The sequence below is a fragment of the Erinaceus europaeus genome, chromosome 12, assembly GCF_950295315.1.
Source record: "Erinaceus europaeus chromosome 12, mEriEur2.1, whole genome shotgun sequence".
NCBI lineage: Eukaryota > Metazoa > Chordata > Mammalia > Eulipotyphla > Erinaceidae > Erinaceus > Erinaceus europaeus.
Window position 1 is genome coordinate 84175685 of NC_080173.1, and position 23383 is coordinate 84199067.

General features: G+C 44.4%; 1 protein-coding gene and 1 pseudogene across 1 annotated transcript in view; one reads left to right on the plus strand and one right to left on the minus strand.

Annotated features, from left to right (window-relative positions):
- Positions 1–532: 532 nt before the first annotated feature.
- The window catches only part of DHX33 (DEAH-box helicase 33), a 33492-nt gene continuing 10641 nt past the window's right edge, over positions 533–23383 (plus strand). The window contains exons 1-10 of the mRNA XM_060204209.1: positions 533–937; positions 5878–6038; positions 8884–9111; positions 10150–10320; positions 13483–13668; positions 15855–15966; positions 17082–17241; positions 17411–17499; positions 18722–18849; positions 19865–20068. Coding sequence (XP_060060192.1) covers positions 667–937; positions 5878–6038; positions 8884–9111; positions 10150–10320; positions 13483–13668; positions 15855–15966; positions 17082–17241; positions 17411–17499; positions 18722–18849; positions 19865–20068 — 1710 coding nt within the window. The 5' untranslated portion in view covers positions 533–666. The remainder of the gene's footprint in view (positions 938–5877; positions 6039–8883; positions 9112–10149; positions 10321–13482; positions 13669–15854; positions 15967–17081; positions 17242–17410; positions 17500–18721; positions 18850–19864; positions 20069–23383) is intronic.
- Positions 9213–9621, minus strand: LOC103113296 (small ribosomal subunit protein eS12-like; annotated as a pseudogene).

A 23383-nucleotide genomic window follows, 5' to 3' on the forward strand; every position in this document is an offset into this window, starting at 1 on the left:
CTCTAGGGGAGGGGCTAGGGACACGGATTCTGCAAAATGCTTTCATGCTGAGGCTCTGAGGTCCCAGGTTCAGTCCCCAACACTAGCATAAACCAGAGCTGAGCAGTGCTTTGGGCGCTCTCTCTATATCTCATTAAATAAACTAGGAGAAGAAGCTCAGTCTTACAGCGCTTGTCTACAGTAGTCCTGGAAGTGGTGCAGTGGATAAAGCCTTGGACTCTCAAGCATGAAGTCCCAAATTCGATTCTCAGCATCACATGTACCAGAATGACGCTCTATTTCTCTGTCTCCATAATAAGTAAATGAACAAATGATGTGGAAGAAGAGGAGGAAGAGAAAGAAGAGGAGGACGTCAGTAACGTTTAGGTCTCTAGGAACCATTCACCTTGTCCTTCGCTGTCGTTGCTCAGGACCTTTTTCCAATCGTACCTCTGTTCCGCGGGCTCCTTCCTCCGGAAGTGAAAATTTATCAAGGCCCCAGTGCATGCTGGGATTTGGAGTTCATTCCCATGGGGCGGGGGCGGGGTGGGTGGCAGTGAGGTCATCGGTGGTCGCCGCGGGTCGGAACTGACAGCACGTGTGGGAAAGGGGCGGTGCTGTGCTGAGTGCTCCCGGGAGCGGCTGCAGCTGCTGCCCTGTAGCCCGTGGTTAAGGTGTCCTCACGACATGCCCGAGGAGGCGGGTTTCCCGCATGCCAAGCGATTCCGGCCCGGCTCTGGGCCCCTGAGCCGCTCCGGGTCCTGTCCTCCCGGGGGGCGAGTGGTGATGCTGACCGCGGACGGCGGGGGCGGCCGGCGGCAGCAGCCCCCCCTGGCCCAGCCCTCCGCCAGTCTCTACCCCGAGGCGGTGGAGCTGCAGCGCCGGAGCCTCCCCATCTTCCAGGCCCGGGGGCAGCTGTTGGCCCAGCTCCGAAGCCTGGACAGCGCGGTCCTCATCGGTGAGTCACCGCACGTGGGGGACATTTCCTGCTCTTCGGTCCAGCCTTTGAGAGATCAGTTTTCTTGGATTTCTCGCTTCCGTTCATTTCGATAACAAACCTGGCCAGCTGTCTTTTCTATACCTGGCCGGTGGGGGACCTTGGAGAAGTAACCTGAAAAGATAAGCAAATGCTCGCCTTGTGAGAGGATGGAGCAGGGTCCTGGGGGCTTTGAAAAGTCAGAATAGTCAGGGCCAGTTTAGGGGAAAAAATGAGCAGAGTGGTCCCAGCCGGAGAGACGAAGTGGTGGCTTCTGGTGCATGGTTGCAGGGGACTTCGATCCTCAACGTTTAAATGTGAATGACCGAGAGGATGAGCCCCCAGAGAGAAAAATGGGACCCAGAAGAGTTGATAATTAGTGGAACAGAACTGTAAGAAGAAGGGATGTGCGACTCGGAAGTGGCCAGAGGATAAAGCATTGGATTTTCAAGCATGAGGATCCAGCTTTGACCCGTGGCATCACATATGCTGGAGTGATGCTCTGGTTCTCTCTCTCCTTTCTGTCATGGATCATATAAATATAAATTAATAAATATATGTATATATGTGAAAATTTTTTAAAAGAAAGGGAGGGATGAATAGGTACAGCAATAAGGTCCACTGTGTATATGGGCTAAAATGTACTCACAGAATTTCGATACAAGATATTGATTGTTGGCCCCCTTGAGAGTTATTTCAGCAGAGTTGTTGGGGATAGGAATAATTTCCTTGGGCAGAACAATAGTGAAAGCAGGGGGGAGAAGGCTTCTGTTTTGAGAAAATAAAGGGGTTTGAGAGGAACTTGCAAGTTAAGTGTTCACAGGTAGAGAAGGGAAGTATTCAGTAGAGAATAAGACGGGTAGGGGAAGATAGCATAATGGATATGCAAACAGACTCTCGTGTCTGAGTCTCTGAGGTCCCAGGTTCAACTCCCCGCACCACCACCATAAGCCAGAGCTAAGTAGTGCTCTGTTAAAAACAAAACAGACAAAAATTAGAGAAAATAGAAAGTGAACAATGAGAGCAGAGATCAAGGAACATGAGGATGGGGCCTGAAGATAAGCAGTAGCAAGGGCTTGATAGATACAGAGTTGCTCCAGAACAGGAGGAAGGTTATTCTAGAGGCTGCAGGACTGGAGAAAGGAGGTAAGGATGGTGTGACTGTCCAACTGCTTGGGGGAATGGGAAGGTGGATAAGAGGGAGATAATATATGAAGATGGCACTGTTTTCTGTGAAATAGGTGCAGGATCTTTGCTGAGAATAGGAATCATGGGACTTCAAGTTGACCCTTGGAAAGGAAGGGGATAGGAGACAGATAGAAAAACAAGAATAGGGGGTAGGGCGGTGGCGCAGTGGGTTAAGCGCATGTGGCACAAAGCGCAGGGATCAGCGTAAGGATCCCGGTTCGAGCCCCCGGCTCCCCACCTGCAGGGGAGTCGCTTCACAGGTGGTGAAGCAGGTCTGCAGGTGTCTGTCTTTCTCTCCCCTTCTCTGTCTTCCCCTCCTCTCTCCATTTCTCTCTGTCCTATCCAACAACAAATTGCATCAGCAAGGGCAATAATAATAATAACCACAACGAAGCTACAACAAGGGCAACAAAAGGGGGGAAAAATGGCCTCCAGGAGCGGTGGATTCATGGTGCAGGCACCGAGCCCAGCAATAGCCCTGGAGGAGGAAAAAGAAAAAAAAAAAAAAAAGAAAAAAAGAAAAACAAGAATAAAGATCATGTTGTCCGGGAGGTGGCGCAGTGGATAAAGCATCGGACACTCAAAGCCTTAATAAAAAAAAAAAAAAAAAAAAAAGAGTAAGGATCAGTGATAGTTCTGGTGTTCCAGCCCATTTGGGCATAAATGCAAACTCAAACTTCATCTGCTCAGTGGGGTTATTTTGCTTTAGAAATGCTAATTAGCTGCCTAGTAAAGAAAGAAAAGTAAGAGACCATATTTGGAGTTTTGCCAGGTGAGTTCAGCAGGACAAAGGAAGAGTCTTAGCTCCTGGTTCTTGGTTAGGCCATGAATAATCATTGGTCAGAAAGGATAAAATGCAATAATGGAACTGTGGGATTCTTGAGGACAGAGCAGTGTAGGGGTACATGGCAGGGGATGGAAGTTCAGATTTACTGAGTTCTTTGTTCTAATTAAATACAGTAAGAGGAACTCAGAGGGTAACAACAGTGAATGCTCACTGAGTGCAGGGTACTCAAGTACATGGAAGAGACAGATTTCTCTAGATACCAGGAAATTCTAGTATTGGAGGGGGGCAAGTGCTTTTCTGAATGATACAGAGTTCCCAGTGGTGGAAGAGAGATGAACAAGACACTAAGGAACACAGACGAGGCTTCCAGTTGCAACCACAGGGGACTCATGCATCTAACAAGAAGTCTAACTTGTCCTGTAGAGTTTTCCAGGCAGGTGTTATGAGAGCAAGGATCTCAGAATACTGTATGTTCAGAGGCAGAGAGTTCAAAAGAAAATGCCAGTTTAGGAAATGGCAGGATATTTTGTATAGCTACTGCGTGAGTGGATATAGCTTTATGTCAGAATGTATAGGTGTTACATATTCTTTTGAAAAGGACAGTATTAGGCCAGCGAAAAGCTCACTTTTGGGTCAAAGAATATAAATATTTTGTTTTATTTATTGTAACTAGAACACTGCTTAGCTCTGGCTTATGTTGATGCCTGGGATTGGCCCTAGAACTTCAGAGCCTTGGTCACAAAAGTCTTTTGCATAATCACTATGTTCTCTCCCTAGCCAAATATGTAACATTGCAAAGGTTTTTGTTTTTGTTTTGTTTTATGGCATATTTATGGTGGTCTGACTGTTTATAGGAGACCTTTCAGAATTTCCTTCAGGGCAGGCTTGGCGATAGTTGATTCCTTCAACTGTTGCTTGTCTGAAGGTTTTGATGCCTCCATCTAGTCTGAATGACAGTCTAGCAGGATATAGGATTCTTGACTGAAAGTCTTTCTCATTGAGCACTCGATAGATACCTTGCCATTCTCTTCTGGCCTGTAGTGTTGGTGTGGAGAAATCTGCTGCTAATCTTATGGGTTTTCCTCTGTAGGTGACTTTGTTTTTCTCTTGCAGCCTTCAGGATCTTTTCTTTATCCTTATTCCTTTTCATTCTAAATAAGATGTGTCTTGGTGTCTCTAAGTCTGGGTTAATACTGTTTGGGACCCTCTGGGCTTCTTGAAGCTTTATGTCTTTTATGTTTTCTAGACTAGAGAAGTTTTCAGCTATTATGTGTATCCTGTAGAATGCTTTCTTCCCCTCCCTCTCTGTCTTCCTCTGGTAAGCCAATAATGCGTATATTATTTCTTTTGAAGTCATCTCATATGTCTCTGTTGTTGTTTTTAGTGCCTCTTAATCTCTTTTTGAGATCTCTTCTTTCTTAGTTTTCTCTAATTCGTCCTCGATCTTGCTAATTCTGCTTTCAGCCTCTTTTATTCTATTCTCTCTCCCCTCTACTGTTTTCTGGAGTTAATCTATTTTGTTACCCTGTTCTGATACTGTTTTAGCTTGTTCAGCTAGTTGTGTTCTTAGCTCAGCTATTTCAGCTTTCAGCTGGGCAAACGCTAGAAGAAGCTTTCAGCTCTCTAGTAACCTTGAGATAATTAGTGTTTTCTTCCAGAGTCTCATTTGTTGTTCCTGTATTTCTGATGACAATTCTTTCTTCTGTGACTATTTCCTTAACTAGTGTTTGGATGTTGACCTCATTATTCTGTGCTGATTCATTTCTCCAATATTTCTTCTTGGTTTAACCATTCTATATAGTATGTTATGAGGTCCCTCTCTCAAGTTTTCAAATTATTGATCACTCTTGCCTGGATTGACTTGTGTCTAAGTAGGGTACTTAAAGAGTTTACAGTTGTAGGAATTAACAGTTGTTTCAATGTTATTTCAGTCCCTGAGTTGGAGCACAGAGGCTGTTAAAGCTCCTTTTGTTCTTTTTCTTCCCTGTAGGCTACGGGAGCCTGAGGGCTTCTTAACTCTAAGTAGGCTTTTTAGCAAGTCCCATAGTCTATAGGATCTGAGGCAATTATTCACCATGTTCTCATCTAGAGAACAATGTGTAAAGGTTCCCATTATACAGCCCCACTGCTAGACCACCGGGTGTAGATCTTCTGCTGAGTTTCCTGGTCAGTTCTCTGCTTTCTGATGTCAGCATTGGGTCTCCCCCCTGCTGCTCCAGCCTCTGAGGGCAGTGGCAATGGAGATTCACAGTTGCAATTGGGGAGTCTTAGAGGAGTGCCCTTATCCCTTCAGCAGTCTTTTTGTTGGTAAAACAGACTGGAGGCAGTGCCTGAACCGGTAAACTGCTGGACTGTTACCAACTGCTCAGGAGTAGAAACAGGCTTTAGTCCCAGGAATCTCTCCTTAGGCTCCTCTCTGTCCACAAGCCCCACGTGTTTGCACTCACCGGTGATTTGGTGAGTTCCCAGAGTAGTTCTAGTCCTGTCTTGTTGCTGGGTCCCAGGTGATCTCCCTTTGATCTTCCTAGTTGACCCAGGAGAGGAGAAAGGGCTATTATTATTATTATTATTATTATTATTATTATTATTTTACAGGACAGAGAAATTGAGGGGGATGGGGGAGATAAAGAGGGATAAAGAGTAGCACCTGCAGCACTGCTTCACTGCTAGTGAAACTCTCCCTCCCCTGCAGGTGGGGACCAGGGATTTTTGAGCCCAGGTCCTTGTGTATGGTGGTAATATGCCCACTCAACTGGTGCTCCACTGCCTAGTTCCCACATTTTAAAGGTTTTTTCTAAAATTTGGTCTTCTGAGAAATAGTTGTCACTAGCCTGCAGACAGTAGAACATACACTAGTGCCTGCTTTCCCGTGATTTATTTTTCCTTTTACTTTAATCTGTTTGTTTCAGGTTACACTTAAAGGAGAACTTTTATTTTTCTTTCCTAGGGGAAACTGGCTCTGGGAAGACGACTCAGATTCCTCAGTACCTCTATGAGGGGGGCATTGGCCGCCAGGGCATCATTGCAGTGACCCAGCCTCGTCGAGTGGCTGCCATTTCACTTGCGACTAGAGTCTCAGATGAAAAAAGAACTGAAGTCGGGAAGCTGGTACCTAACCTTCTTTACCAACATTATTCTCCACCTAACTACCCCAAGCCCCGTATTCCCTGGCTTTTATTTTATTTTATTTTGTTTTGAAAAGCTTTTGTACCTTTCAGTATTTTATTTATTTTATTTTTTAGAGAGAAAGACACAGAGAGAAACATCAGAGCACTGCTCAGCTCTGGCTTATAGTGAGTGGGGTGCGGGATTGAACCTGGGACTTTGGAGCCTCAGGCATGAGAGTCTGTTTGCATAACCATTATGCTATCTCCCCCTGCCTACTTTTATAGATATAATTTCTTTATTGAGGAATTAATGTTTTACATTCAACAGTAAATACAATAGTTTATACATGCATAACATTCCCCAGTTTCCCATATAACAATACAACCCCCACTAGGTCCTCTATCATCCTTCATAGACCTGCATTCTCCCCACCCACCCATCCCAGAGTCTTTTACTTTGGTGCGATACACTTTTATTTTTCTTAAGAAAAACTTCTGAGAGTCAGGCGGTAGCGCAGTGGGTTAAGCACACATGGCGCAAAGTGCGAGGACTGGCCTAAGGCTCCCAGTTCAAGCCCCCAGCTCCTCACCTGCAGGGGAGTCGCTTCACAGGCGGTGAAGCAGGTCTGCAGGTGTCTATTTTTCTCTTCCCCCTCTCTGTCTTCCCCTCCTCTCTCCATTTCTCTCTGTCCTATCCAACAATGACAACATCAATAATAATAACTCCAACAACAATAAAAACAAGGGCAACAAAAAGGAAAGAAATAAATATTAAAAAAAAGAAAAACTTTTATTATTTTTTTGTATTAGTGATTTAATATTGGTTTATAAAATTACAGGATAACAGGGTACAGTCCCACACCATTCCCACCACCAGAAGGAAAACTTTTTTTTTAAATTTGGGGATTAATGGTTTACAGTCAACAATAAAATACAATAACAAAAAATAAAATACAATAGTTTGTATATGTATAACGTTTTTCTGTTTTCCATATAACAATTCAATTCCCTCTAGGTCCTCTGACATCATATTCCAGGACCTGAACCCACCCCCTACCCCAGAGTCCTTTGGTGCAATAAGGAAAACTTTATAAAAATATTTTTTTTATTTATTCATGAGAAAGATAGGAGGAGAGAGAAGGAACTGGACATAACTCTGGTACATGTGCCGCTGGGGATTGAACTCAGGACCTCATGCTTGAGAGTCCAGTGCTTTATCCACCGTGCCACCTCCCGGACCACAGGAAAATTTTTTTTTTTAGGACAGAGGAGTATCATACTGATCATGCAAAAAGACTTTTCATGTCCGAGGCTCTGGAGTCCCAAGTTTGCTTGTTTGTTAATATTTAAATTTTATTTTATGTTACATCACCTTATTGGAGGAAATGATTCACAAGACTATTGTCACAGGTGTAGTTTCCTTTTTTTTTTTTCTTTATTTGACATGACAGAGAAAAAATTAAGGAAGAGAGACAGACAGACACGTGTAATACTTGCTTTCCCACTGTGAAGCTCCCTCCCTGCTAGTGGGGACCAGGGGACTTGAACATGTGCACCTAACCATGTGTGCACCGCCTGACCCCTGTTTCTAGAGAATGTATAAGCATTCGTCTGTGATATATGGAGGTATAGAGAATGATTCTCAAGGAGCCCCGGGTGGTCGTGCACTTGACTAAGTGCGCACGTTATAGTGCGCAAGAACCTGGGTTCAAGCCCCCTGGTCCCTACCTACAGGGGAACAGCTTTACAAGTGGTTGAACAGGGCTGCAGGTGTTTCTCTGTCTCTTTCCTTCTCTATCTCTCCCTCCCCTCTCAATTTCTCTCTGTATCCAATAATAAAAATAAATAAAAGTATAGAGAATGAGTCCCAGAATTATAGATAAGTCAGATTTATTTGTATATGTTTATGCACTTAACCTAAAAACATTTTAGACGTCTTTTTATATGTGAATAACTACTAAGTAGTTGAGGTTAAGCGAGGCTAGTTCTTGTTTGTTTTGGTTTTGGTTTTTTGAGCTAAGGAATTTTTTTTTTTTCTTTTTCAGAGACAGAGAAAGTGAAAGCTTTCTTCAAGGGTAGGTGGGTTTTATACATGGTAAAATAGCACACTATCCAAGTGAGCTATTTTGCCAACCCAGGAGTTAAGGAAGTTTATCAGAAAAAGAACTAAAGGTTAGGGGCCAGGCAACGGCACACCCAGCAGAGTGCACACTTACATCACCATGCTTGAGGACCCAAGTTCAAGCCCCAGGCCCTCTTACCCCCCACTTCAAGGGGGAAACCTTACAAGTGGAGCCATGCTATGAATATCTCTTTCTCTCTTTCTAGCTCCCCTTTCTTGATTTCCCTCTCTGTTTTTATTAAAAAAAAGAAAAGGAAAGGAAGAAGGAAAAGAAGGGCTAATAAAAGGAATTAAAGGTAATCTTACTTAGTAGAGCAACTTAAACTCAAACACAAACATTTTAAAGATTTAAGAGGGGTGTGGAGAGAGAAAATACCTCACCTAACACCTACCACCCATCCTCACCCACCCTGCCTCCTAGCAACCCTAAGGAGAAGAGGGCTGGGTTCCAACAACATTCCACATCAGAAGAAAAAATAAATAAATAAATAAATAAATATGTATGTATATATATTAGGAGGCAAGTTTTCAAGTTCTTTGTAATATATAGTTGCAGCTAAAAATGGCTTGTCCATGTTCTGTCTCTGCCTGTTCCCAAGGGGGCAGGACAAGTGCCAGTGTTGGTCTTATTCACTGTGAGAACACAAATGCCTGGCACAGTGCCGGGTACTTAGTGAGTGCTCAGCAGACCTATAATTAATGAGTGAGTGACTTCTCTGCACAGGTTGGCTATACAGTACGCTTTGATGATGTCACCTCAGAGGATACCAGGATCAAGTTCCTGACAGATGGCATGCTTCTGCGTGAAGCAATTTCGGATTCCTTGCTTCGGAAGTACAGCTGTGTCATTTTGGACGAAGCCCACGAGCGAACTATCCACACCGATGTGCTGTTTGGGGTGGTGAAAGCTGCACAGAAAAGGCGGAAGGAACTGGGAAAGTTGCCTCTCAAAGTAGGTCTGGCATGTTTACGGACAGAGGCCTGTGTTTCCTCCTCAGCACATTCCCTCTCTCTCTCTCTCTCTCTCTCTCTCTCTCTTTTAAGAGCCAAATTCTATTTTTTTTTTTTCTTGCATTTGAAGTATTCCTCGATGACATCTTTGGCCTGAGACTCTTTGCCTTAGTTCTTAACTCCTACACAACTGCAACCAACAACTTCACAAGGTTTACCCTCTCTGTCCGCTTTACCGAGGGCTGCCCATTCTCCATGTTTCTTGTTGTCTCCAGCCTTAATCAGGTCGATTTGGTGCTCAGCACAGAGGGCCTCTACCAACTTGACACACATAGGTTCATTACACTTGGATGCAAGCACACGCAGATAGACTTGGCACTTGTCTAAGGCTTTGGAAGCTTCTTGAATTCCAAATGGTAGTGGACTCGTGAACGAAGGCAGTTTTCAGCACCTCTTGTGAAGCGGTATTAGCGTCCATTACGCTTCCAACAGCAGTGCCTTCCTTGACCATGGCGGTGGGTTAGGGATGGAGCCGAATCTCGAATACACCCGAGCCTCTGCCACCACTCGTCTTGTCGGCGGCAGGGAAACAACCTCAGTACATTCTCCTTCATCTCCTCTGCGGCAGAACCAAGGAGAAAGTTAACCAGTCTGGGAGTGGCGCAGGATTCCTCATCTGTCTTTAGGGCTTGAGAGGAACACAGAATGGCATATTCTCTCTCTCTCCCCCTGCCCCTCTTTCTCTCTCTCTTTCTGTGTGTGTGTGTGTGTGTGTGTGTGTGTGTGTGTGTGTGTTTATTTATTTGATAGAGACAGCCAGAAATTGAGAGGAGGGGATAGAGACAGAGAGACACCTGCAGCCCTGTTTCTCCACTGGGTGAAGTCTCTCCCCACCCCCCCTGCATGTGGGGACTGGAGGCTTGAACCTGGGTCCTTTGTACAGTGTAATGTGTGTTCACCCAGGTGTGCCACCACCTGGCCCCCAGAATGGCTTTCTCACTGTTTGTTTCCCATCTTCCTCGATCCTCTCTTTACACAGGTGATCGTGATGTCAGCTACGATGGATGTGGACCTCTTCTCTCAGTATTTCAATGGAGCCCCTGTTCTCTACTTGGAGGGCCGGCAGCATCCAATCCAGATTTTTTACACCAAGCAGCCTCAGCATGATTACCTGCATGCTGCACTTGTCTCAGTCTTCCAGATCCATCAGGTATGGGAAGAGTGTCTTTTTTGTTTGCTTTTTCCATTTTACCTTGAAGTTGATAGAGCATTGAGCTCTGAAAAGTGAAACTACTCAACAAAACTTTGTGAGAGTCAAGAAGCTCTTTCAGCCCGGTGAAGGACCAATCTGTATGCCTGAGACACCAGAGGCCACAAATTCAATTCCTTGCACCCAGTTAACCTCAGCATCTCAAGTGGCTATTTAAACACGGTGTTTTTTTGTTTTTTTTTTAGATACATGAAAAGTGCTTTGATGGTGTCATTCAATAAGTGCTCCTTTTCCAGTATGGCTTCTTTTAGCCATTTTCATAGATTAGAATTTCTCTAAGTGACCTTCTGTCGGGGTCTCTGGCAGGGTGATCTCCAGGGGAAAGGTAACGGACTGGTTCTTTCTCGCTCACGACAGGGGTGACACGAAGTAAAAGACACCAGGGAGCTCTCCAGCGTGCTCAGAACTCAGAACTCGTTTACTAGCAAGGTGGACATGAGTTAAATAGAAAAACAAACGAAGGGAATATTACTGAAATATGTCAGAAATTACAGGTTTCTTAAAGGTCGGCATGTCCCTAAGTAGACCCTCCAAGTAGAGAACAGGGGCTCCATTGAAATACTGAGAGAAGAGGTCCACATCCATCGTAGGGGGCTGGTATGACAGGAATTGATGAGATACAAGACAGTTATTCTCCATGACGCAAGCAACTTAATTATCCAAAGGTATTTGAGAGAAGCATAGGGGTTAAACCCGTAGGGTGAGACAGAGAGAAGATGGATATCAAAAGGCCATATAGTTTGGAATTTCTCTTGTCTGGGGTGTGTGATGAAGTGTGTGATAAGGTGTGTTCTTCTGTGATCAGAAGGTGACTTTGAATAAGTGAATCTGCAGCCATGTGGCCTGTGGTTAATGGAGGGAAGTACTGGGGTATCTGTGGGCCTGAGAGTCGAGAAGGAAAGAACTAAGTCTGAGTTTCCCCCCTTTTGCTCACCTCAGTTGAGAGAGACTTACCAAGAGGTTATCTTCTCAGACCTCCATCCAAGGACGGGGGTGGTTCTCCCTAAGCTCTATCAGGCTTACACATAGTCCCAACAACTTTTTTTTTTTTTAAGATTTTGTTTATTTATGAGAAAGATAGGAGGAGAGAGAAAGAACCAGAAATCACTCTGACACATGTGCTGCCGGGGATCGAACTCGGGACCTCATGCTAAGAAAAGGCAAAACATATTTTAGGGGCTGGGTGGTGGCCACCTGGTTAAGCACACATGTTTACAGTACACAAAGACCCAGGTTCAAGCCTCTGGTCCTACCTGCAGGGGGAATGCTTTGCAAGTGATGAAGCAGTGCTGCAGGTATCTCTCTGCTTCTTTCCCTCTCTGTCTTCCCTTTCCCTCTCAGTTTCTGGATGTCTCTAGCCAATAAAGATAATAAAAAATGTTTTTGTTTCTGTCTCCAGGGTTACTGCTGGGGTTTGGTGCCTGCAGCACGAAGCATCTGCTCCTGGAGGCCATTTCTCCCATTTTTTGTTCTCTTTGTTGTTGTTTTTACAGTTATTGTTGTTATAGCTATTGTTGTTGGATAGGACAGAGGAATTGAGAGAGGAGGGGAAGACAGAGAGGGGTTAAGACAGATAGACACCTGCAGACCTGCTTCACCGCCTGTGAAGTGACTCCCCTGCAGGTGGGGAGCCGGGGGCTCGAACTGGGATCCTTCACTGCTTTTGAAGCGACCCCCTTGCAGGTGGGGAGGCGGGTGCTCAATCCAGAATCCTTATGCTGGTCCGTGTGCTTTGTGCCATGTGTACTTAACCCACTGCACTACTGCCCGGCCCCCCAAAATGATGTTTTTTTTAAAAAATACCTATTTTGTTTTAGTGAGAGAGAGAAAGATACCTGAAGAGAACACAGTACTGGCTTACAATGGTGCCCGGGATTGAACTTGAGACCTCAGAGCCTCAGGCTTTTGCATAACCACTATGCTATCTCCTTGGCTATTTTTTTTTCCCTCCAGGGTTATTGCTCGGCTCGGTGACTGCACCATGAATCCACTGCTCCAGGAGGCCATTTTTCCCCCATTTGTTGCCCTTGTTGTAGCCTCGTTATGGTTATTATTATTGCCATTGTTGATGTCATTCGTTGTTGGATAGGACAGAGAGAAATGGAGAGAGGAGGGGAAGACAGAGAGGGGGAGAGAAAGATAGACACCTGCAGACCTGCTTCACCGCCTGTGAAGCAACTCCCCTGCAGGTGGGGAGCCGGGGGCTCGAACCGGGATCCTTATGCTGGTCCCTGTGCGTTGTGCCACATGCGCTTAATCCACTGTGCCACCGCCCGACCCTGGCTATTTTTTTTTTTTTAAGGTTTGTTTACTTGTTAGGAAAGAGAGTTAAAGAAGGAAAGAGAGGACCAGAGCACTTTTTAGCTCTGGCATATTTGGTGGATTGAACCTGTTGCCTCTGGGAATTCAGTCATACTAGTTGACGCTCTTAAGAGACTAACCCTCAAAATGGTCGTTCAGGGAGTTGGGTGGTAGCACAGCGGGTTACTCGCAGGTGGCGCAAAGTGCAAGGATGAGCTTTAAGGATCCGGGTTCCAGCCCCCGGCTCCCCACCTGCACGGGAGTCGCTTCACAGGCAGTGAAGTAGGTCTGCAGGTGTCTTGTCTTCCTGCCCCCTCATCTTCCCCTCCTCTCTCCATTTCTCTCTGTCCTATCAACAACAATGACATCATTAGCAACAACAATAATAACTACAACAATAAAACAACAAGGGCAACAAAAGGGAATAAATAAATATTTTTTAAAATGATCGTTCACTGAAGCACGTGAAGATTTTATTTGTATGCATGACTGTGCTTCTCGTAGTATTGTTGTAATTGCAGTCTGAAGGTGTGCCATAAAATTTTCCTTCCTAAAATAACAAGGGCAACAAAAGGGAATAAATAAATAAAATAAATTTTTAAAAAAATTTCTTTCCTTGGTTGTTAAATGCAGCTGACTAACATGTCAGGACTTGGTGTATTTTTGTCTCCAGGGCAAACGTCGACGTCTGTGCTGATATGCATCGTTATAGTTAAGAAAAGTTGTTCTGGGGAACTTTCTCAGTGACCTTTGTGTGTTCTATACAATCTTTACTTCTGGCAATCTCTACCATGTTTTTAGGAAGCCCCTTCTTCTCAGGATATCTTGGTATTCCTCACTGGTCAGGAGGAGATCGAAGCAATGAGCAAGACCTGCCGAGATATTGCAAAGCACCTTCCAGATGGCTGCCCCTCCATGCTGGTCCTCCCTCTGTATGCATCTCTGCCCTATGCACAGCAGCTCCGAGTCTTCCAGGGGGCCCCCAAGGTGAGTGACCCACCTCAGCTCTCCATCACCATCCCGGGTCACCCAAACAGATTCCCCAGTGAGGCTTCACATTCCCATCATCAGACTTCATATAAGTGGAGAAGGCAGGATGCTTAGGTAGCAAACACGTTAGCTGCAAAATGTATCAGCATACAGAACTGCAGGCATAGCTCTCCTGTGGTAAGAACAGGGACATGGCCATTGGGGATATGGCAGAGGGCAGAGGTAAAAGTTGAAAGGTAGATGAATAACTTTAACAAATATATTTTACGGGGAGTCGGGCTGTAGCGCAGTGGGTTAAGCGCAGGTGGCGCAAAGCACAAGGACCGGCGTAAGGATCCCAGTTCAAGCCCTGGCTCCCCACCTGCAGGGAAGTCGCTTCACAAGTGGTGAAGCAGGTCTGCAGGTGTCTGTCTTTCTCTCCCCCTCTCTGGCTTCCCCTCCTCTCTCCACTTCTCTCTGTCCTATCCAACAGCAACAACAATAATAACTACAACAATAAAACAACAAGGGCAAAAAAAGGGAATAAATAAATTAAATAAATATTTAAAAAATATATTTTACTTATTAAATAGAGACAGAGAAGATGAAAGGGAATGGAAACATGGAAAGAGAAAGGGGGGTCACAGCGTGCAGCCAGTTGAGCACACACATTATAGACATAAGGAAACAGGTTCAAGCCCTCAGTCTCCACATACAGAGGGTGAGGGAAGCTTCGTGAGTAGTGAAACAGTACTGCAGGTGTTGCTCTCTCTCTTTCCCTCACTCCCTCTTTATCTCTGTTTCTATCCTAAATAAATAAATAAAAATGAAAAAGATAGATACTTCACTGCTCGTGAAGCTTTCCCCTTACAGGTGGAGACAGGCACTTGAACCTGGATCTTTTCACATTGTATGAGAAGCATTTCTAATGTCCAGCATTAACAAATCGCATCTGTCGACGATACCAGAGATATACACTGTCTCTCATCCTCTTAAAAATCAATGAAAGTAGGGAGTTGGGCAGTAGCGCCACAGGTTAAGTGCACGTGGCGCAAAGGAAGGATCCCGATTCGAGCCCCCGGCTCCCCACCTGCAGGGGAGTTGCTTCACAAGTGGTGAAGCAGGTCTGCAAGTGTCTGTCTTTCTCTCCCCCTCTCTGTCTTCCCCTCCTCTCTCCATTTCTCTCTGTCCTATCCAACAACAATGACATCAGTAATAACTACAATAAAACAACAAGGGCAATAAAAGGGAATAAATAAATATTTTTTTTTTTTTAAAAAAAGAATCAACAAAGTAAATGAAGAAGAAATATATTTAGCAAAGTAGGTTCTGGTCCCATTATATTAACACTAGTGCCCCAAGAAGTGAAGTAATAATTGCTTGAGAGGCGCGTAGTAATCACTGACAATGCCAGGACTCTAACCCACATCCACCCGCCTTTGAATCTTGCGCCTACTCCACTCCATCTCATTGCCTCAAAAATAAGTCTTGTTTACACACTGGAACACCCCCCCCATAGCCCCTGAACTTAGTGACCTATCATCAATAACTCAGTAATAAAGTCATTTTAACTGAGTCAATTTTTATTAAATCACCATTTAAAAAATATTTATTCCCTTTTGTTGCCCTTGTTGTTTATTGTTGTAGTTATTATTGTTGTTATTGATGTCATTGTTGTTAGGTAGGATAGAGAGAAATGGAGAGAAGAGGGGAAGACAGAGAGGGGGAGAGAAAGAGAGACACCTGCAGACCTGCTTCACCACCTGTAAAGCGACTCCCCGGCAGGTGGGGAGCCGGGGGCTTGAACCAGGATCCTGCTGTGCTACCACCCAACTCACCTCATACTTCTTTTTTTAAGATCCCTTTTTAAAAAATATTTGTCTTTATTTATTATTGGATAGAGACAGAGAGATTGAGAGATGAGGAGAGATAGAGAGGGAAAGAGATAGACACCTGTAGCACTGCTTCACCACTCATGAAGCTTTCTCTCTGCAAGTGGGAGCCAGGGGCGTCAGCCCGGGTACTTGTGCCCTGTAATGTGTCACTTAACCAAGTGCACCACCTGGCCTCCAAGTCATATTTTTCTTACTCCAAGTAAATTGTGAAAGCTAATGGTGAGGAATGTGTTTGAAGACTTCTGAATCAGATACATTTCATATGGATTTTGTTTGTTTGTTTGTTTTGCTTTGTTTTCTTCCTTTTAGGGCTACCGAAAAGTGATCATTTCAACCAACATCGCTGAAACCTCCATAACCATCACAGGAATAAAATATGTGGTTGACACGGGCATGGTTAAAGCAAAGAAGTATAACCCTGGTGAGGATCTGTAGCTCATGAATGTCTTCTCTACATACTGTGAGCACCATTGGGCTTCTACAGCCTCACATTTCCGCCCCAGTGAACGAACATCTCCTGTTTGCAAATAAGAGATCTGAGTGACATGTGAGACAGCTTAGAGGTCGGGTCTAGAAAAGAGACCCGAGACAGGTATGTGAGCCTAAAAGGCCAGGCAAGAAAGGAGAGGCTCAAGGTTAGCAAACAGGAGCAGAAGGTCTAAAGAGCTTGGTTGAGGATAGCGACTCTAAGGAGAGAGACAGTCTGATGCCACGTCAAAGGCTTTGTCAGAAGTCATATACAGGCACGGCAGATTTCCCAGAAAGGAAGCAGATCCACTTAGCCAGGGGAAGGCAGTAGCTCTTGCCTGTTAATATGCGGTGGGAAACTTGCTTGAAGTCCTTTATATTCATGTTTGCCTTGTGCCTTGCTTTATTCTGCAGAGGATTTGAGTCAGCAGAAGTGGTTGCTGCCGGATGTTTAATTAAAACGCACAACTAAGCATTTGAGTGTCCTTTCATGTCTATTATCTCTTGGAAATAGCATGTGAAAGAGCTTAGTTCTCTAGTTTCTAGCACAGAATATCTTCATCAAGAAAACTGGTCTCATCTGTTACGAGACCAAATTTCACATGAGACAGAGACAAGAGAGAATACTACTACTCTGGCACATGTGGCAGTGAGGATTGAACTGGGAACTCCAGACACACAAGCCCAGTGCTCTCCGAGTGAAGCTACCTCTCTGGTCCCATATTCCTCACTGTAAAAAACCATGTTCCTTTCACTGCAGAACATTCTGGCTTTGTGTCTTCCAGTTTAGCCTTGAGTTTTTCTCTACTTCATTACAGAAGGGTCACTGGGATTCTCCCATCCAAGTACTAACCAGGCCCGACCCTGCGTAGCTTCTGAGATCAGACGATATCGGGCGTGTTCAGGGTGGTATGGCATAGACGTTACTAGGATTCTAAAGAATGCTTCCTATTCTGCCCACCCCTATCCTACACACACACACACACACACACACACACACACACACACACACTGTTGAAACTGTTTCTGTGGTGAGTGAAACACTAAAGTGAACCATTCTTCCTCTAGACAGTGGCCTGGAGGTGTTAGCTGTGCAACGGGTGTCAAAGACTCAGGCCTGGCAGCGGACTGGCCGGGCTGGCAGAGAGGAGAGTGGCATCTGTTACCGGCTCTATACAGAGGATGAATTTGAGAAGTTTGAGAAGATGACCATACCAGAGATCCAAAGGTTGGCCCCTAACCTGCTTCCACGAGCCTGCCCTTCACGGCACTGCACGCCTCCCTTTCCTGCTTGTTCATCTTGGTCTCAGTGCTGCTGTTTTCACTAGCACTCCTCTTTCCTCGCTGGCTGAAGGATTAGGGACAGGTGAATGATGCTTCTCTCTCACTCCCCATAGGTGTAACCTGGCAGGTGTGCTGTTGCAACTCCTAGCAATGAAAGTTCCAAATGTGCTCACCTTTGACTTCATGTCTAAACCGTCTCCAGGTAATTGGAATGTTCAGTGCAATGGAAGGCACTCAAGGGAACGAACAGCAGTGAATGGATTCTTGGAAACAGTGTTTGGATGGTCTCCCTTTTCGTTTAATTTGGTGAATAATGATGTTAGACATATCAGAATGATGTTTTGTTCTTTCTCTCTCCTCTTCTCTTTCTTACTAGCAAATAAATAAATTTTTACCTCCAAAAAATGTGGCCCCAGGGCTGGCACAGTGGATGACGTATTGAACTTTCACACATGAACTCATGAGGTTGATTACTGGCATTGCATGTGCCTGAGTGATGCTCTGGTTCTCTCTCTCTTTTTCTCTCTCTCCCTCTCTCCTCCCATTCCACACCCCCTCCACTTTCATGAGTGGTGAAACAGTGCTCCAGGTGTCTCCCCCTCCTAATCTCCTCCTCCCCTCTCAATCTCTCTCTATCTCTATCCAAAATAAATTTATAAAAGAAAAGGAATTACAAATAAAATGTAGGAGGGTGGTGATCCAAAAGGAGTGGAAAGGAAGGAAGTACAGTGGTGGGGGAGTGTCCAAGAAGGGCCTGGGAGGTACAGCAGTAAGTAGGGTGCTGAATTTAGAAGCATGAGGCCCCAGGTTCTATCCTCAGCATCCTATAAGCTCCCTATCTTGTGTTAATAAAACTTTTTTTAAAAATATATATCTTTATTTATTTATTCCCTTTTGTTGCTCTTGTTTTTTTTTTTTTTTTTATTGTTGTTGTTGGATAGGACAGAGAGAAATGGAGAGAGGAGGGGAAGACAGAGAGGGGGGGAAGACAGAGAGGGGGAGAGAAAGATAGACACCTGCAGACGTACTTCACCGCTTGTAAAGCGACTCCCCTGCAGGTGGGGAGCCGGGGGCTCGAACTGGGATCATTACGCCAGTCCTTGCACTTTGCGCCACCTGCGCTTAATCCACTGCGCTACCACCCGACTCCCGTTAATAAAACTTTTAAAGAAAAAAAAAAGGAAGGACCCTGGGGGTGTTGAAGGCACAGTTAATGTTGTGTTTGTGCATCTGGAAATAATAGTGCCTGTACAGTGTGTGAGAATATCTTTGAGTCCATGTCATAAGTATAACATTACTGGATTTAAAAGTCACATACATTTTTGCCAAACGGCAAAGTATTGCTTAATTTGTTTGTTTGTTTGTTTGTTTTTGGTCTTTGGATTTTCGACTTCCTGTCCTGTTCTCTTTTTGTCTTTGTCTAGATCACGTACAGGCAGCCATTGCTCAGCTGGACCTTTTAGGTGCTCTTGAACATAAGGACGAGCAGCTCACCCTGACTCCAGTTGGAAGAAAGATGGCAGCTTTCCCCTTAGAACCCAAATTTGCCAAAGTAAATGATACCCTCTCCTCCGTTCCCTTTCTGTACATTACAGGTTAGGCATCCCAAAACAGACTCCTAAAGCCAGTGCTTTAGATTAACCTTCGCATTTTCTCTTAAATAATTAGCGGCAACTACCTTGTTCTGTTTTGTTGTTGTTTAATTGTTTTATTGCCACCAGGGTTATCCCTGGGGCTCAGTGCCTGCTCTACGAATTCGCTGCTCCTTTTTTTTTCCTCCCTTCTGTTTTATTTGATAGGACAAAGAGAGAGAAATTGGGGGGAGGAGGTTGATAGAAAGGGAGAGATACAGATAGAAACCTGCAGACCCGATTCACTGCTTGTGAAGTGACCTCCCTGTGTGTGGGGCTTGAACCTGGGTCCTTGCATGTGGTGATATGTGTGGTTAACCAGGTGCACTGCTGCCTGGCCCTGCAGCAACGATTTTGTATCTAATGCTGGCTTATATTCGGTGTGGGATTCACTTATAAAGAATTTCTGATAGTGTGCTACCGAGGCTCAGTGCCTACAATAACTCCACTGTTCCTGGCAGCCATTTTTACCATTTTTTTTTTTCTTTCTATTTTTATTTGCCAGGACAGAGGGAAATGGAGAGGGGTGGTGAGATAGGAAGAGGCCTGAAGTGTACCCCTTGTAGGTGGGGAGCAGGGGCTCAAACTCGGGTCCTTGTTCTTGGTGATATATGTCCTTTTTTTTTTTTTAATTAAGAAGGAAAATAAAATAATAGGCATAGGGAGGTTTCACAGTGGTTTATACAACAGACTTTGATACCTGAGACCCAGAAGTCCAGGCTCAATCCCTGGCACTATTAGAAACCAAAGCTGAGCAGTGTTTTAGTCAAAAATACGTAAATAAATTAAATAGTAGCACACATAATCATGGTTTTAGAAGCACCTGCCTTTTAGCTCCTTAGAAATGAGGTCACAACAGTATTATATAGAAATATCATATTTAGGAGCTTGGGAAAATCCTGACTGGTTTACATAGCTTCACATTTTAATTTGCAGACCATACTCCTGTCCCCCAAATTCCACTGTACGGAGGAGATACTGACCATTGTCTCCCTGCTGTCGGTGGACAGTGTTCTCTATAACCCTCCCTCCCGGCGGGATGAAGTGCAGAGTGTGCGGAAGAAATTCATCTCCAGCGAGGGGGACCACATCACCCTGCTCAACATCTACCGGACCTTCAAAAATGTAGGCGGGAATAAAGTAAGCCTTGTCTTTTTTCCTCTTCTCAAATGATACCTCCTCCATGAGGTGATTTTTTTAAATATTTATTTTCCCTTTTGTTGCCCTTGTTTTTCATTGTTGTCGTAGTTATTGTTGTTATTATTGTACGGGACAGAAAGAAATGTAGAGAGGAGGGGAAGACAGGGGGAAAGAAAGACACCTGCAGACCTGCTTCACCACCTGTGAAGCAACTCCCTTGCAGGTGGGGAGCCAGGGGCTCGAACCGGGATCCTTAGGCCGGTCCTTGCGCTTTACACCATGTGCGCTTAACCCACTGAACTACACTGCCTGACTCCCCATGACATGTGATTTAAGTATACCTTTGGTTTGAGCTGAGTCATCTAAAGAATCCCAGAGAAAAATACTAGATTTTTATTTCAGATATGTCTCCATACAGGGCCTGCTGGTCTTGCAGTTGCCACATTCGCTGGCATGTAGCTCCCCATAATTGTCAAGACCTCTTTCTTCAGACTTCTTACATAGTGTATAAGAGTTTCCAGTTCCGCCAACTTCTCCAACGCTTATTTGAAATAACTTTACTTTTTGTTAAACTGACAGATATGAAACAGTCTGTTTTAAACTACATTGCCATGATTTACTCAGGAGAGTGAGACTCCTTAGGCCAGGAGATACCTCACCAGGTAGAGTGCACACCCACCAGATGTGTGAGTCCCCTGATTTGAGCCCCCACATCACAATGTCATGACATTGGAGAAATCCAATAAATGGTGAAGTGGTGCTGTGGTCACTCTTTCCTTCCCTACCTCTCTCTGAAGTAAAACAAACAAACAAGGAATGAAAAAGTTGAGCCAGGGCCTCCAAGATAGTTCACCTGGGAGGCACCTGGCCTGCCAAGCCCAAACCTGGGGCCCACTGTACCAGGGGAAATGTCCGTGCCATGGTGTCTTTCTCAGTCTCACTCTCTGAAAATGTCGTCCTCGAGCAGTGAAGCCCCAGCAGTGGCAAAAGATATGGGCATAGGGCAGATGAGGAGACGAAGGGAGGAAGGGGAGAGAGAGAAGTTGGCCCAGGAGCTGTGAAATCATGTATGCATGAGACCTGGTGCCATAAATAAAGTGAGAATCCTACATAAGTCTGTTGGTCATTGATAGTTATTTTCTGTGTTTCCTATCTTTTGGCCATTTTTTAAATTTCTTTATTGGGGGATTAATGTTTTATAGTTGATAGTAAATACAATAGTTTGTACACGTATAACATTTCCCAGTTTTCCACATAAAAGTACAACCCCCATTAGGTCCTCTGCCATCCTGTTCCAGGACCTGAACCCTCCCCCCCTCCAACCCCCAGAGTCTTTTACTTTGGCGCAGTATACCAACTCCAGTCCAGGTTCTCTTTTTGAACTTCTGTCTATGAGTGAGATCATCCCATATTCATCCTTCTGTTTCTGACTTATCTCACTTAACATGATTTCTTCAAGCTCCATCCAAGATGGACTGGAAATGGTGAAATCACCATTTGTAACACTTGAGTTGTATTCCATTGTGTATCTATACCACAACTTGCTCAGCCACTTATCTGTTGTTAGACACCTGGGTTGCTTCCAGGTTTTGACTATTACAAATTGTGCTGCTGTGAATATAGGTACACACAGATCTTTTTGGATGGATGTGTTGGGTTCCTTAGGGTATATTGCCAGGAGAGGAATTGCAGGATCCTAGGGTAGGTCCATTTCTAGCCTTCTGAGAGTTCTCCAAACTGTTCTCCACAGAGGTTGGAGCAATTTACATTCCCACCAGCAGTGCAGGAGGGTTCCTCTGACCCCACAAAATCTCCAGCATTTGTTGTTGCTACCTTTTCTGATGTATGGCATTCTTACAGGAGTGAAGTGGTATCTCATTATTGTCTTTATTTGCATTTCTCTGACAAGCAGTGACTTGGAGCTTTTTTCATATGTTTCTCGGCCTTTTTGATCTTTTCAAAAAGAGATGGTGAAAATTCTGTTCATGTCCTCTTTCCATTTTTGGATGGGGTCATTTGTTTTCTTGTTGTTGAGTCTGGCGAGCTCTTTATATATTTTGGCTATTAGCCTCTTGTCTGATCTATGGCATGGAAAGAATTTTCCTATTCTGTGAGAGGTCTTTTTGTTAGGTCTTTTTGTAGTGATTTCTTTTGCTATGTAGAAGCTTTTTAATTTGATGTAGTCCCGTTGGTTTATTTTTGTTTTAGTCTTCTTTGTACTTGGATTCTTTTCATTGAAAGTGTCTTTAAAATTTATATAGAGAACTAGGAATACCAAAGGAGACCACCTGGACCGAAACAAGACAGGACTAGAGTGACCACAGGAACCCAGTAAATCACCCGTGAGTACAAACACAGGTGGCTGGTGACAGAGAGGAGAGAGGGGCCTAAGGAGAGATTAAGTGACTGCTAACAGTTCAACAGTTTATCAGTGGAGACACCACCTCCAGTCTGCTCCACAACAAGGGGACAGCTGAAGGGAGGAAAGGACTCCCCAGAGACTCACCAAGTGCAACTCTGAGTCTCCATTGCTACTACCCTCAGAATCCGGAGCAGCAACAGGGAGGGACACCAGGGTACAGAGATCTAACCGGGAAACTCAGGAGAAGACCTATACCTCGGTGGCATAGCTGAGGGGCTGTGAAAGTCTCTTTGCATAACCACTGGATTATCTCTGCCACACCCTGCTTTATCTCTTGGTCAGGAGTCAGTGATTAAGAGAAGAAGCCCATAGATAGTTTAAAAGCCCTCAGGCACCCATAGCCTACAGGGAAGAAAAAAAAGAGGCTTTTACACCACTGAGCTCCAACTCAGGGATTGAAAAAAAAACTGTTCCACCACGGTAAACCCTTTAATTAAATTACTTAGACAAGTCAATCCAGGCAATAGTGATCAATAATTTGAAAAGTACTGATAAAGGGAACTCATAACATAATATATAAAATGGTTAAAACAACAAGAAAAAATATTGGAGACTCGAACCAGGACAAGAGTCCAGCTAAAAGTCCTCCAGAGGGTGAAGCACAAAACAATGAGTTCAACATCCAAACATTAGCTAAGGAAAAAAATAACAGGAGTGAGTAAAGAATATGAAAAAATTGTAATCAGAAATGCAGGAACAACAAATGAGAATATGGAAGAAAATTCTAATAATCTCATGGTTATTAGAGAGCTGAAAGCTGAAATCGCTGAGCTTAAGAAGGCAACTAGCTGAACAAGCTAAAACAGTATCAGAGCAGGGCAACAAAATAGATCAACTCCAGAAAGCAGTAGAGGGCAGAGAGAATAGAATCTATGAGGCTGAAAACAGAATTA